The sequence below is a fragment of the Mytilus edulis genome, chromosome 9 (assembly GCF_963676685.1).
Source record: "Mytilus edulis chromosome 9, xbMytEdul2.2, whole genome shotgun sequence".
In the NCBI taxonomy this organism is placed as follows: Eukaryota; Metazoa; Mollusca; class Bivalvia; order Mytilida; family Mytilidae; genus Mytilus; species Mytilus edulis.
The window spans coordinates 61,784,767-61,800,393 of record NC_092352.1 but is presented as its reverse complement, the minus strand read 5'-3'; the positions used below and the strand labels follow the sequence as shown (position 1 = coordinate 61,800,393).

Genomic DNA, 15,627 nt, shown 5'->3' with positions numbered 1-15,627 from the left:
AAAAACAACAACAAAATCAATGCCCATTTCATGAAAATTATTCGATTTTCAATTTTTTATTTATTGATTTCATTTTAGTACTTACTATTTGTATATATATATCTTAAAACCAACACGTAACTTTGATTATGCAAATGTTGAAATTGAAATAGCAATACTTTAATATGTAATTTATGTAAATAGTCAAAGTCAATGAACCATGACTGAAGGTACATGGCTAAACAATCTCCATGGATATCTTCAAATGAGATGTGCCAATTTGAATGCCAATACAACTGCATATATTCCAAATACCATTGACTTATTACAGTTATATGACATTCCCTTTGAACAACCTAAACACAAACATTAAAACTTGTAAACTATATAAAAGTTTCAAAGTCAATGACCCATGATGAGAGGATGGGGCTATATAATTTCCATGGAAAAGATACTTGCAAATGAAAATAAATTTGCATATCAATTATCATTACTTAACATTAGCACTTCATTTTATCACAAACTAAAATATGTAACATAAGCAAAAATGTCAAAGTCAAAAGACCATGACTGAACAATCTCCAAGGAAATGAGATGTGCTGATGCTTATACAACTGAATACCAATTACTATTGGCCTACCACTAAGTGTTCCCCTTGAACTGACCTAATCACAAACTAATACATGTAAACTTTGCAAAAACTTCAAAGTCAATAGACCATGACTAAGGGGGCAGGTCCATGGAAATGAGAGGTGTCAATACTAACAAACTGCATATCAAATATGATTGACCTACCACTTGTGTTTAAACATAAACAAGACCTAATCACAAACTAATACATTGTTGAAGTATCAGAAGCAGAAACAGATAAATATCTTCAAATGGAGATTTTTTTTTTAAGTCATTGAACTTTATGCTTACAATTTTTTTGTACCCTCACCGACATGCCTCTGTAAATAAGGAAGAAAACAAGAATGTGTCCATAGACAGATGCCCCACTCTCACTTTAATTTTTCATGTTCAGTGGATCTTGAAATTTGGGTAACTTTAAATTAGAAAGATTATACCATAGGGAACATGTGTACTAAGTTTTAAGTTGATTGGACTTCAACTTCATCAAAAACTACCTTAAACAGAAAACTTTAACCTGAAGTGGGACTGACAGCATATGATGAAGATATGGACAGACAAATGGAGGCACAGACTGAAATACATAGTGTGCATAGGTGGGACATAAAAGGTCACTTACAAACACATGTAAAGGATTTCAATTGAGGGAGAATCGAGATGTTTTTATGCAGATGTAGAATTTTCTATAAAATCCTAAAACTTTCAGGTTTTTTTCATTTTACTTAAAGAATATCAAACAGTTTTTTATTTCAAGGTTGCTGTTTTTTGGTTCCAAATAATCTACTTGCACAAAATAACAGACCTTGATTTACCAATGAGTATTAAAACCAACTAAATATCAAATATATAACAAAAATAAATATCACTATTAAGATCTTTTAAACAGTTTCAAAAATGAAATTTTTCTTTTTGATTGCTTTTTTGTAAAAAATACTTGTGCTGTTAGGCAATGAGTGATGCAACCAGGAGAAAACCTTCCTTCTAAATTTTTTGTATTACTTTTTTCTCCGGGGCTATATGTTTCCAAACTCATACAGGTTAAAATCTCTGTCAAAATAGTCAGGAAGTCAATGTTCTGAAACTTTTCAAGATCTTTTGTATGAACCTTTAGCTGCTGGTAAAGCTTGTTGAGTAACCAACTACCAGCTGCAGGGCTTCGTACGGCAAAATTTCCTGAAATAATAAATTTTATACAAAGTAAAAATAGACTATTCTAAAAAAGGATTGTTGATGATGACACGTTGATGACAGAAGTTTTGATCTCTAGCTGCTTATACAGTTCTTCAATTTCATTATATTTTTCAAATTGGTGGGTTACATGAATATCTCTCACATTCATCTATAGTACACAGGATGTTGCAAAGGTTGACATTCATTTAATGCAAATACCTTAGGTAAATGATGGTTACTATATATAGATATTTAAAACTGTTGTACTGTCCTTCTTTTCAAAGTCAGCACCCTTGTAATTTAGTGGTTGTTGTTGGTTTTATACCTTACTTTAGGCTATTGATTTTGCTCATTGTGAACTTGAAGTTAATTAAATCCATGTAATTGGTCTCTGGTGCAAATTTTTCTAAATAACTATCATACATAAACCTCTTATTTGAATGTTTATTATTAATTCTAACACATAAAAACACATGAAACAATATCATTCAACATTTTAAGTGTTTTGTCAATGTCAAATGAAAATGTCTCTACCAAAAGTCCAAGTTGGGGGAGGCATAATTGTACCAGGTAAGCATTAACACTTGCAAAGAAACAATAAAATGACTTTGATTTTACTTCACTTTCAGTAATATTGCCTTTATCATGGAGGCCAGTTTTTATTGTTTGAGGAAGCTGACATGGTTTGAGAGAACCACTGCCACTCTGTAGGAAAGTTGGCATTCCTAGTCAATTGAATTTTGATATACATGCTTTTATTAAAATAAACAGAATACAATGCATCTGAGCTGTGTCAATTCATATAAACAAAAAATTTCATGTTTTGAAATTCAAAACAAAAACCACTCTCATCGAATCAAAAATCAAAACAGCAGATGTACAGCTCTTTTTCCTGTAGCAAAAATCTATGTCCAAAATAAGTATAACAAATATGTGTCCATGTATAGTACACAGATGCCAAACTCACACTATCATTTTCTATGTTCAGTGGACTATGAAATTGGGGTCAGAATTCTAATTTGGAATTAAGATTAGAAAGATCATATCATAGGGAACATGTATACTAAGTTTCAAGCTGGTTGAACTCAAACTTCATTAAAAACTACCTTGACGAACAAACGGACAAACAAAACAGACAGACGTGCAGACTAAAAAACATAATGCCCATAAATGGTGCATAAAAATGTACAAACCTGATGTTGAAGCAAACATAATGAGTGTATCTTCTGGACAGGGTACTACTGTAACCATGGGAACAACATAATCAACTCTCCTTATAGATGGTTTATAACCTTTGGTATCTACTTCCTCAGTGTGGGGTTTACTGTCTTTTTTTCTAACCAATTTTTTATCGTCTAATTCATCTTTATGTGCTGAGGATTTTGTCTTATCTATAGAAACATTTTGATGATTAGTTACGGCATTTGCAGGCACATCTATTTTGGAAAAACCACTGCCTACACTGACATTAACACTGTCCTCATCTGGCATTATTCCTTTAGCATCCAGCTCCTCTATTTTTTTTCTCCGTAATCTCTTTTCTGATTCTAGTCTCTGTTTGGGATGACTTTTTTCAGACAAATCTGCATCAATTTCTATTAATATCAAAAGACTATCATTACTAAAAGATGTAAAGGATTCTTTAGGTAGCAATACACAGTTAGGAGTTTAGTTTCGCATTTTGGCCCCTGTGGATTTTTCAAATAGGAAAGTTATTGTGTAATAAAATTCATTTTTAGACAGATGAGTGCTAATTTAGCCTTCAAAGATGGTTTATAAGTGCATCGAGATTATTTTTTTCATGTTTTATGGGCTGTTTTCTGTTTGACAATCCGTATTTTCATAGCTAGAACGGCCATCAGTCCAGAAATTAATGTACTGTTTACAAACACTCTTTTTCTACACGAAGTTTTTGACGCAATTTTACAAAAAAATGAGATGAAAGACATATGATTTTCATTGGATTTGCTGAATGACATATGTACACAGTTTCAGAAAAGGTATTACTTCAAGCGATTGAAATTCTACTTTTAGCCAAATTTTGGGGAAATATGTGACATCTTTCCCCCCCCCTTTTCGCAATATTTTATAACAAATAAATGCAGATTGTTGCCATGGTTACACCAAAAAGAAATTATATTTTACCATTTTATATACTGGATATAAAATCTATGGAAGATTCTGATTACATACATATGCCCATATATGACACAAACAGTAAGCTTGATATTGCAAGAAAGCAATGAAAAGGGGATGGTAAAATTCATAAGGGCAAATTTTAGTATTTTTTCCTAACTGTTTATTGCTACCTTAATATTCAATTTTGAGTGCCAAACACTAATCGATTGGTTGATTGATTTATTGATTGATTGGTGTTTAATGCCACTTGTATTGTGCTATTTCGTGGGGGTCAGTTTTTATTAGAGGACAAAACGAAATAAAAAGTCCGTTTATCAATAAAATACAGAAAGTAACGGAAATATATTTTGAAATTTTTACTTGAAATTTTATTTCTTAATCATATAAAAGCTTCTGCCGAAGTTTCATAAAAAAAACTGTAGACAAATTTAATCTGAAATGAGTTGAGACCATTCAATTATGCTTCTCCGCCTGTATAAAATTTTCTTCAGCTTCTAGAACACTTGCCACCAAAAATTCATGAAGTTTTATACGTCAAATGAATAAAGAAAAGGTTGATATATGGGCCCTGATATATGCATATATATAAAACTAACCAGATGCTCCACAGGGCGCAACTTTATACGACCCCCAGAGGTCAATCCCTGAACAGTTGGGGCAAGTATGGACACAACACTCAAGCTTGATACAGCTCTGAATTTTGATTGTGATTAAATGGTTGACACAGTATAGGTTTCTGATACAGAATAAATGTCGTCTAATTAACTTAAATTTTTTTTTTAACTATTTTGATCCAATATCCAAAATCTAAATACACATGGCCATGGATTGATTCAGTATATCAAAGAATCCCAAGAATTCAATTTTTGATGAAATCAAACAAAGTTTAATTTTGAACCCTTTTGACCTCAATGTGGACCAATTTGAAAACCAGACACAAAATTAAAAATCTAAATAAACATTTAGATTCAGCATATCAAAGAACCTCAATCATTCAATTTTTGATAAAATCAAACAAAGTTTAATTTTGGACCCTTTGGACCTCATGTGGACCAATTTAAACGAGGAGACCAAATTCCAAAAACTAAATACACGGTAAGATTCAGCATATTTAAGAACCCAAAGAATTCAAGAATAAAACCCCATTGAAATTGGTCAAGAAATAAGCAATTTATACAATGTATTAGAAAAATATTGTTTTTGGCCCCTTTTTGGTCCTAAACAGTTCGGGCCATAACCACCAAAATTAATCCCAACCTTCCTTTTTTGGAATGGAACCTTGTGGTACTATTTCAGAAAGATCCATACACTTACACACAAGTTATTGTCTCGAAACTAGAAAAATACTTATTTTGACCTATTTTGGGCCCCTTGTTCCTTAACTATTGTGACCAAAAACCCCAAAAATCAATCCCAACCTTCCTTTAGTCGTAATAAACCTTATATTGAAAAAAAATTCATTTCTTTTTATTTATACTAAAGTTATTATCCAGAAACCATGACGCTGACAACGACGATGTGATACCAATATACAACCAAACAAATTTTAATTTTTGCAGTAGTATAAAAATTGGTAAACAGTTTTGAGAAGAAGCAACTGTAAACCCAAAAATTGTCTCATCTCTATGACCAAATTCAAAGTGGTGACAATTTTTTTGATGCCAGAAACAGCTTGGTCTGGCTGCTTGGAATTTCATCACAGGTGAGACAAAATTGCCTTATTCATACCTTTAAACTTGGCCCTAAACTCAGCAAAGTCCTCATCATCATCTGTATCTGATGTCTCTATATCTTCTTCATCTTCATCACTGTCATCTGATTCGTCAACTGTTTCATCTTCAGAATCTTGCTTCTCACTTGTAGCTGGTTCAAAAAAAAAAAGTAAATGACAGTTGTGTAAAAGATAGATGAGAAACAGAAGGAACATTCAAACTCATAATTTAAAATTAAACTGACAAAGCCATGGCTAAAAATAACAAACAGGCAAACAACAGTACACAAAAAACAACACAGAAAACTAATCACTGAGTAACAGGAATATTGTTCTGAATAGAGTCAGAGAAGAGATATAATCTATAAAAGACTATTTGCCAATGCTAATGCAATCAGAGATCCATTTGCACAAGTTTTTTACTTTGTGAGGGTCAAAACCAGGGCTTCCAAAACGGTCATATATTCCGGTCATTTGTATAATGTCCGGTAAAAGTCCGGCTGGGCAAAGCATGAAAAGGTCATATACTTTTTAGTTTTCAAGGCTTTTTCGGTCATTTTTACATAATTCACGATCTTTTTGACCCAACCTTTTGCCTTTAACATCAACACATTTCCGGTCATAAATGTGACATGATTATTAATTACTATCAAAACAACACCTAATCCAATACTTTCTAATTTTAATCGAGGCTTATTAGTACCGGTAGTTGGACAGCTGAAATCTACCTGTTCAGGTGACAGGTGAACTATGTTCAGTACCGGACATCGTTTTAATTGATCGGTCTATTCACAATTTTTTTCTTACTTTTCAGCGGTTTGTTTCTAATTGATTTAGTCCAAAAGATTAAAGTTATTAGAAATTAGTTTATCAACATGATTTGATGAAAAATTTAAAAAGGTTTTAAATGAAAAATCGTCAGAACTACGTCGTATGAACTAGAACACGTGTGCGCATGTGCACAGGTGGGAAATTTAATTATGCATCATACATTTCTTCAAAAATGCTAAAATTATCATTGATACCTGTATCTAACGTTCATTTCAAGTATTTTGTTGAAGAGAAATAACGTGCAAAGAGCTTCTTCACTCAGTCGTTGACATACACAGATTTTACGTATCCATTTATGGTCCATGTTTTACCATTGTCAAGTCAACATCCGGTTAGAACAATGTGAAAACGAAACTAAAGTTTTTGCACAAATAAAAAGTCTAAGGCAGATATGAGCACGCTGATGTGCACACTTTGAATGATGCAATGCCTATTTAACAGTTACATCCGAACATCAAATTCATATCATATCAAAGTAAAGTTTAAAATCGTTTTTTTTTATGTAATGTCAATCACTGGAATGGCCATCTGATTACCATTATTGCCTTTTGTGACTAAGTCTTAAGGAATTAAAATCGGGATCAGATATGAAATGTCCGGCTGGCTCAAATTTTTTTGGAAGCCCTGGTCAAAACTATTTCATTGATAATAAATTTTTTTAAAAAGGTAGGGGAAAGAATAAATTCATCTATGTATTTTTTCTAATCTATAGGTTTTAAATCTTTGAATTACAATTTTTTAATTAATTTTTTTTTAAACTTTTAGTTTTAAATCTTTGAATTACGATTATTGTATTAATTTTTTAAAAAGTTTTTTATATTAAAAACTGAAAGAAAAAAACAGACCATTTCTTCTGCTACCATCTAATGGACCTCAAAACAAAAATTACATAAATTTGTCAAATCAAACTGTCAATAAGAATGGAAGAAACATAACCATATCCCTTCTGCACAACACACAAGGGACAAAAAACCTTAAGATGGGCAGGAAAAGTAGCATGCTTGTGTTCTTATCTATGATGATTGGTTTGCCAAAACATTTATTTTCGTGGGTACCAATTTTCCTGGTTTGAGGAAAACTTGCATAATGTGGATTTTTAATTTCGTGGTTTTTGTATAGTCTGCATACATTCCTTTGGAAAACTTGTTATTCGTTAAACATTTTTTATTGAAATCATGGTTCCCCATTTTTCATGAAATCTACAAAAATTGGTATCCAACAAATATCAATGAATCCACAGTATATTTTAAATTACAATGCTGTGACTAAAAAAACATTATTCTTCATTATTTACCCTGAACTGAACCATCTACCATATGTTTGCCTTTTGTCTTCTTTTTCTTCTTTTTCTCCATGTTTTCCTCTGTTGTGATGCCAATCTCCAGTCCTTTATCCATTCCTTCAGAACTGCCTCTATATCTTCCTATTCTGCATGCCTGTAACAGAAAATAACATGTCATTATATTGAACTTTGGTCAAAAGTTGATATGTTGTTTAATTGCTACCCACACAGACACTTATACACCCCTTAAGCTCACTCATTCAAAATGTCAAACCTGTACTTTGAATATACAATAATGAATAAAACTAGAGGCTCTCAAGAGCCTGTGTCGCTCACCTTGGTCTATGTGCATATTACCAATGGACACAGATAAATTCATGACAAAATGGTGTTTTTGTGATGGTGATGTGTTTGTAGATCTTTCTTTACTGAACATTCTTGTTGCTACAAATATTACTCTCTATAATGAACTTGGCCCAGTAATTACAGTGGAAAATATTTCCTAAAAACATGTTGTTAACAATTGACTATAAAGGGCAATAACTCCTTAAGGGGTCAATTGAAAATTTTGGTCATGTTGACTTATTTGTAGATCTTATTTTGCTGAACATTATTGCTGTTTACAGTTTATCTCTATCTATAATAATATTCAAGATAATAACCAAAATCTGCAAAATTTCCTTAAACTTACTAATTCGGGGGCAGCAATCCAACAACAGGTTGTCTGATTTGTCTGAAAATTTCAGGGCAGAAAGATCTTGACCTGATAAACAATTTTACTCAATCAGATTGATTTGCTCTAAATGCTTTGGTGTCAGAGATATAAGCCAAAATCTACATTTCCCCTCTATGTTCTATTATTAGCCATGGCAGCCATCTTGGTTGGTCGGACAGGTCAGGCCACACAATTTTTAAACTAAATACCCCAATAATGATTGTGGCCAAGTTTGGTTAAATTTGGCCCAGGAGTTTCAAAGGAGAAGATTTTTGTAAAAGATTACAAAAATTTACGAAAAATTGGTCAAAATGGACTATAAAGGGCAATAACTCCTAAAGGGTTCAACTGATAATTTTGGTCATGTTGACTTATTTGTAGATCTTACTTTGCTGAACATTATTGCTGTTTACAGTTTATCTCTTTCTATAATAATATTCAGGATAATAACCAAAATCTGCAAAATTTCCTTCAAATTACTTATTTCGGGGCAGCAACCCGATAACCGGTTGTCCTATTCATTTGAAAGTTTCAGGGCTGATAGATTTTCACTTGATGAACAATTTTACCCCATGTCAGATTTGCTCTAAATGCTTTGGTTTCAGAGTTATAAGCCAAAAACTACATTTCACCCCTATGTTCTATTTTTAGCCATGGCGGCCATCTTGGTTGGTTGGCCGGGTCACGCCACACATTTTTTAAACTAGATACCCCAAAGATGATTGTGGCCAAGTTTGGATTAATTTGGCCATGTAGTTTCAGAGGAGAAGATTTTTGTAATAGATTACTAAGATTTACGAAAAATGGTTAAAAATTTACTATAAAGGGCAATAACTCCTAAAGGGGTCAACTGACCATTTCAGAATGATTCAAAACTGCATCAAATATGAATGAAAAATACTAACAAAATTAAACATGTCAAATGTATCCACATTAGTTAGATTTGGTCATAGTGGTTTCAGTACAAATAATCTAGTTAATAAATAGGAAAAAAACCTGAATAAAGAAAAATTTGGGTTTGCCTTGTAAACCTTCACAGTTTTCTCCATCAAACTTTTCCACAAAATCACTTGTACTCATTTCTTTCCCATCAACCCCCACAATCATATGTTCCCTGTCATGCGATGAACTGTGGACGCCAGTGTCCTTCTGTGCTTCCACGCCATGTGATGCCACAACACAAACAAAGCAATCAGATTCCCTGTGTTCTTGCTCCATTCTAGCCACTAAAAAATAATATTTTCTTAATTTTCCAAATAAAAATATAGGTCTTTATTTGACATACATGACATATTTTAAACATTTGTTCATTATTCAAAGATCAAATCTTGTATTTTGTGTTTTGATGAGTTGATGACTTATCGGCTTATAGTTATACCCCTCATTTCTTGATCATGTATAAATAAATGGATACAAAGATGGTACCTTATAACATTATAACATTATAAAGGAAATTTAGAATTGTACAAGTGATGCCACCAAAATTTGAACTTGATCTGTTTTATGTGGTAGTACATTGTAATAAGCATTGTGTATAAGTTTCATAACGTTTGGTTGAGGCAGAATGGAAACTGATTTTGTAATGTACGGATGGGAAGGTTACATTTAATGCCCCCTCCCGTCACACACAGTGTCATAAAAACAAACATAAACATCACCAGGCCACTGCATCAGGGTTTGTTTTTTTATCATTCAAAGAATGTGATGATGACAGATCATGAATACATATGTTTCAAATGATCTTATTAAAGCTGCCTTTGTCATCATTTTGGAAGGATACACTGTTGATTTTCTTGTTTGACCAACTAAATAGAAACATGATGTACCAAAAAATCTAATAAGACTGAAGAGATCTTTAATGAAAATGTTCTGGTTGAAAGGATCACAAGGAAAAACATCTCAGTAAGACATAACATTGCACATTATTCTGACATCAAGCTTGCATGTCAAGCTGACCAGTTTCTGTTCTTATATATTAAGCAGGCTTGTTTAGCAGAGAAGTAGCAAATAGAAATTTTCCAGGCAGTCTTTGGTTTGGGTAGCAATACACAGTTAGGAAAAAAACTTAAAATTGACACTCATAATTTTTAAACACCCTCTTTCTCCCCCTGTCTAACAAAGAAGGCTTTATATGTGTGTTATACATGGATATACTTGTAGAAAGAGAATCTTCCATAGATTTGATTTCTAATGGTCATAAGGGTGAAATATAATCCCTTTTGGGTGTAACCATGGCAACAATCTGCATTTCTTAGATACAAAATATAGCAAAAAAGGGGGGTGAACATGTCACAAAAGTCTCCAAAATTTGGTCTAAAGGAAAATTTCAATGAATTACAGTGATACCTTTCCTGAATCCATAGGTTTATATCTATCAAGTGGTCCAAAAAAAATCATATGTCTTCCTGCTCGTTTTTCCATAAAATTGAATTGAAAAGATCGAGCGCAAAATCTTTGTTGATAAACACTACAATAATTTATGGACCTATGAACGGTACGGATAGGAAAATACGGACTGTCAATCATTGAAATGGCCTATAAAACATGTTAAAATCAATCTAAATGTTCATATAAACCCACTAAGAAGGCTATATTATTCTTCAATTATCTAAAAATCAATTTTATTGTACAAAAACTTTCATATTTAAAAAATTCACAGGGGCCATAATGCGAAACTAAACTTCTAACTGTGTATTGCTACCTTAAGGATTAACATTTTTTTCCCCAATTCCACTTTAAATGGATTTCTGTTTTCTACTAGTTAAAACGAGCATTTTCGCCTGCTTGTTTTGAAAATCGGTTCAAAAATAAATATTTTATGAAGGTTAGCAGTTGACACTGAAATGCAACAAAAAAGTGATTTTATGAAACATGCCATGTCAAAGTACATTTTCTCCTTTTTTAGTCAATTTTCTAAAACTATACCTTCTAAGCCTGTCTTTCCTTGTTTAAAAACCTAAAATAACCTTAACAGTAGACAACTTTTACAAGTTAAAGCTATTTTAAAGCTCTAGAATGTCAATTTTGTTGTGTATTACCATACCAAGGCCTTGGTTAAAATTTAGTCAATACTGAATTTATTTATAACAGCGGGGAAAAAATTGGGCTTAATTCATGCTAAATTGTGACTTTATACTTGCTAAAATAATAAATTTGATTTAGTCGCATGAAAAAATATAAAGCGTTCCCTTCTAAGGTTTCTACATAACGTGCAATCTTCTTTTCCAAGGGGTAGCCAATAAAGTATCAATTAATAACGGAACCAAGTCTTTGTGTCAAAATGTCTATATTGGTTGCTAAGGACAATAAACAACAAAACTAACATATATTGTCATACTAAAGGTTGTTTCTCCCTTAAAATTGTATCTATAACCTAAATATCAATAGTTTTGTGGTATGTTTGTCTAAAAAAAAGGCAATAATTTGCTTTGTAAAATGCCATAAGGTAGCAATACACAGTTAGGAAAAAAACTTAAAATTGACACTCATAATTTTTAAACACCCTCTTTCTCCCCCTGTCTAACAAAGAAGGCTTTATATGTGTGTTATACATGGATATACTTGTAGAAAGAGAATCTTCCATAGATTTGATTTCTAATGGTCATAAGGGTGAAATATAATCCCTTTTGGGTGTAACCATGGCAACAATCTGCATTTCTTAGATACAAAATATAGCAAAAAAGGGGGGTGAACATGTCACACAAGTCTCCAAAATTTGGTCTAAAGGAAAATTTCAATGAATTACAGTGATACCTTTCCTGAATCCATAGGTTTATATCTATCAAGTGGTCCAAAAAAAATCATATGTCTTCCTGCTCGTTTTTCCATAAAATTGAATTGAAAAGATCGAGCGCAAAATCTTTGTTGATAAACACTACAATAATTTATGGACCTATGAACGGTACGGATAGGAAAATACGGACTGTCAATCATTGAAATGGCCTATAAAACATGTTAAAATCAATCTAAATGTTCATATAAACCCACTAAGAAGGCTATATTATTCTTCAATTATCTAAAAATCAATTTTATTGTACAAAAACTTTCATATTTAAAAAATTCACAGGGGCCATAATGCGAAACTAAACTTCTAACTGTGTATTGCTAACTTGACCTAATCAGGGATTCAACGCACTACCTCCATGGGACAGTTTATCAATATACCATGATTTTGTTGTTAGACCATGTAGACTGTGATTGTTCATTCTAGCCTTACAAACCTTCATCAGCTATTTGCAACATTTCTTTTGCAGTTCGATCTCTGAAGGAGCACACTTTGAAGCCCATTCTCTTAAAGATTTTCTTCATCCTTCTATAATCCCTATCATCACCACGTCTATTCTGATATCCAGAGGACTGCAAGAAACATTCATTATGGATGAGTAAGGCAATTCCTCTCTCCTTCTGATTGAAATTATAGCTACCTTCCATTCCTATGAGAAAAGAAAATGTCATTGATTAATAGGGCATTAACATACATGTACATTATAATATATAGGATAAGCTCTTATTATTGAATTTGAAAATAAGATATGTGTGGTTGCACCGTGAACAATCTCTTGAAATGGTATTTCAGTACACAGCATACATGTGAGATTCAATACTGTCAACCCTGCAAGTTTAAATAGATTTCAGAAAAAACGGTAGACTTCAAGTGGTTGAAATTGATCAATCTAGATTGCAATCCAGTCATACAGTGTTGATACAAATCTTGAAGACAAACTCAGTCTGAACATTTCCAAAACTCCAGTAATGATACAAGGTAACTCTTCTGCATGTTACTCCAAATAATTATGACATCTTGGAGGCTATTTTCAATTTTTGCGTTGAGCCAGTTTGAGGCCTTCCTGCTGCATCAAAGCAAAATATAAAATAGCCTTTCAAGGCGTGGTTAAGTTACACTTGTATGCAAATTGTTTGTCATTACTTAAGATAAGGGTATAACACAAGTTCCAAATTTGACATCACAATTTAAAACATTTGTTGCCATGATTAAAAAGTGATAGTTGCTTGACATCAGAAGTTAATCTGAGTCATTTGAAGACAAAATTCAACTGAATACCAAAATTTTTAAATATATGTTTATTAAATGGGCTATTAATCTACGTTTTTTGATTGAGTTAAGCCTGTCAATTGATATTTTATCGTGTGTTTTTCTATGTTGTGATGTTATTCTATTGTTTCAGAAAAAGGGAGAAGGTTTGGTACCATTAAAACCTTTAATCCTGCTGCAAATGTTTGCACCTGTCCTAAGTCAGGAATCTGATGTACAGTGGTTGCCGTTTGTTTATGTAATTTATACTTGTTTCTAGTTTCTCGTTTTTTTTATATAGATTACACCGTTGGTTTTCCCGTTTGAATGGTTTTACACTAGTAATTTTAGGCCCTTTATAGCTTGTTGTTCTGTGTGAGCCAAGGCTCCGTGTTGAAGGCCGTATATTGACCTATAATGGTTTTACTTTTTTAATTGTTGTTTGGATGGAGAGTTGACTCATTGGCACTCACACCACATCTTCCTATATCTAGTCACACATGTCTCATGTTTGCATATACATGGTCAACTTAGATTTTGTGGTTTAAAGAACAGGCATGCAATTATCTCAGAATTAAAGTTTCCTATACAATATTAAGAGGGTAGGAATTCTCTTTACTGTCAGGCGTCAAACGGTGGTTTTTGGCTACTGGTGGAATGTATTGGTTGATATTTTATCTTGATTCATCAAAATATCCATATTGTGATTCGTCAGAGATCTCAATATACGGCCTCAACACACCAAACAAAAGCTATAAAGGGCCCCAAAAGTAGTAGTGTAAAAGCATTCAAACAGGAAAACTAACGGTCTAATCTATATAAAAAACGAGAAACACGTATAAATTACATAAACAAACGACAGCTACTGTACATCAAAGCATGTTATTGAAAAATGTAAAATGATATCCCATTATTTCTTGAAAAATTTTGGGATAAAATTCAGTTTGCACTGTTTAGCCACTACCCCGATGCTGGAGACTAGTAAACATGGTAAGGCCATAGTTATTATATTTTTAGTTTTACGAAATTTTTTGACAAAACCAATGGGTAGGAGGACGAAAAAAAAAACAAAAAAACTGCTGCTGCTGCTGATTTTTTTTTTAATACCAACCGTCAATATCAAATTTTTTTTTTTTTATTTCACCAGGAGATTTTCTACTAGTGTAACAACTATTTTTTTTTTCTTGACAAGGTTTGAATTGAAAATCAATGTGCAACAACTTACTAAATCACCAAGAGCATAAATTTAGATTCTTTCATGCAGTTATGAAATAAAATTTATTTTTTTTTGCATGAAAAACACTGGGTCGGAGGAGAAAAAAAAATTAAAAATCAACATTTTTAATTTTATTTTTTTTCCTATTTGGCAAAAATTAGGGTAGGAGGGTTCGTAAAACTAAAAATAAAAAAACTACGGCCTAAACATGGTAAATATTAATTCGGACTGGTGAAAATTTTCAAAATTTTCTATAGTCATATAGGGACAAGTTTTGGTATTTAGTGTCCGGACTAGTAGATGAAAAGTTTTTGGTGCAGACTGAAAATCTGCATTATACCTCAATTACTGTATGGTGGATTATACCTGAATTGAGGCTTGAGGTAAAATCCACCAATACACTTTATTGCTGTTTGGAAATCTGTCGTTATTAAATCCGTCCGGCTTGACCTGAAAATCTGTCTGGCTTGAACTTTTGACGTCATACAACAATCACTTTTCCATTGTGGCATCAGATATTTTCTAATTTGACGTTAAATTTTTTTATTATATTTACAGGAACTTTTGTGATACCCGGAAATCATGGTAATGACAGACAAATAGCCATAAGATGTATTAATTTTATTCCTTAGTCCATATTTAACTATGACAACTTGCAAGGCTATTTAAAACGGGTCCCAGAAAAAAAATACCTTACAAGAAATTACATCATAATTATTTGCCATTTGGACTAGTTATTCCTGACCTGTGTAAAGGCAAGTCAACCCTTATTATAAGACACAAATGATACGGGATGCATTTCTTTCAATGACAATCATAATTGCTCCGCTATGTAAAAGCAGTATTCAAATATCAAACCAAGACAGACTGAACTCTGAAGACTGACCCAAGTTGATCCAGTATTTTCCCAGAAAAGACAAAC

General features: G+C 32.4%; 1 protein-coding gene across 1 annotated transcript; it reads right to left on the bottom strand.

The window, feature by feature from the left end:
• Positions 1 to 97: 97 nt before the first annotated feature.
• On the bottom strand, positions 98 to 15,627 carry LOC139490097 (uncharacterized). The gene is made up of 7 exons (XM_071276948.1): positions 15,592 to 15,627; positions 12,678 to 12,890; positions 9,454 to 9,683; positions 7,755 to 7,896; positions 5,647 to 5,781; positions 2,973 to 3,374; positions 98 to 1,782 (listed from the first exon to the last, which is right to left on the bottom strand). Exons 2-7 carry the CDS (start codon positions 12,886 to 12,888, stop codon positions 1,478 to 1,480), a joined length of 1,425 nt encoding a protein of 474 aa, XP_071133049.1. The 5' UTR covers positions 12,889 to 12,890; positions 15,592 to 15,627; the 3' UTR covers positions 98 to 1,477.

Coding starts and splice junctions, on each gene's coding strand:
- LOC139490097 (XM_071276948.1), bottom strand. CDS start 12,888: ATGGAAGGTAGCTATAATTTCAATCAGAAGGAGAGAGGAATTGCCTTA. Junction 7,897..9,453: donor CCAAATTTTTCTTTATTCAG/GTTTTTTTCCTA, acceptor TTTCTGTTACAG/GCATGCAGAATAGGAAGATA. Junction 5,782..7,754: donor GGTAGATGGTTCAGTTCAGG/GTAAATAATGAA, acceptor TTTTTGAACCAG/CTACAAGTGAGAAGCAAGAT.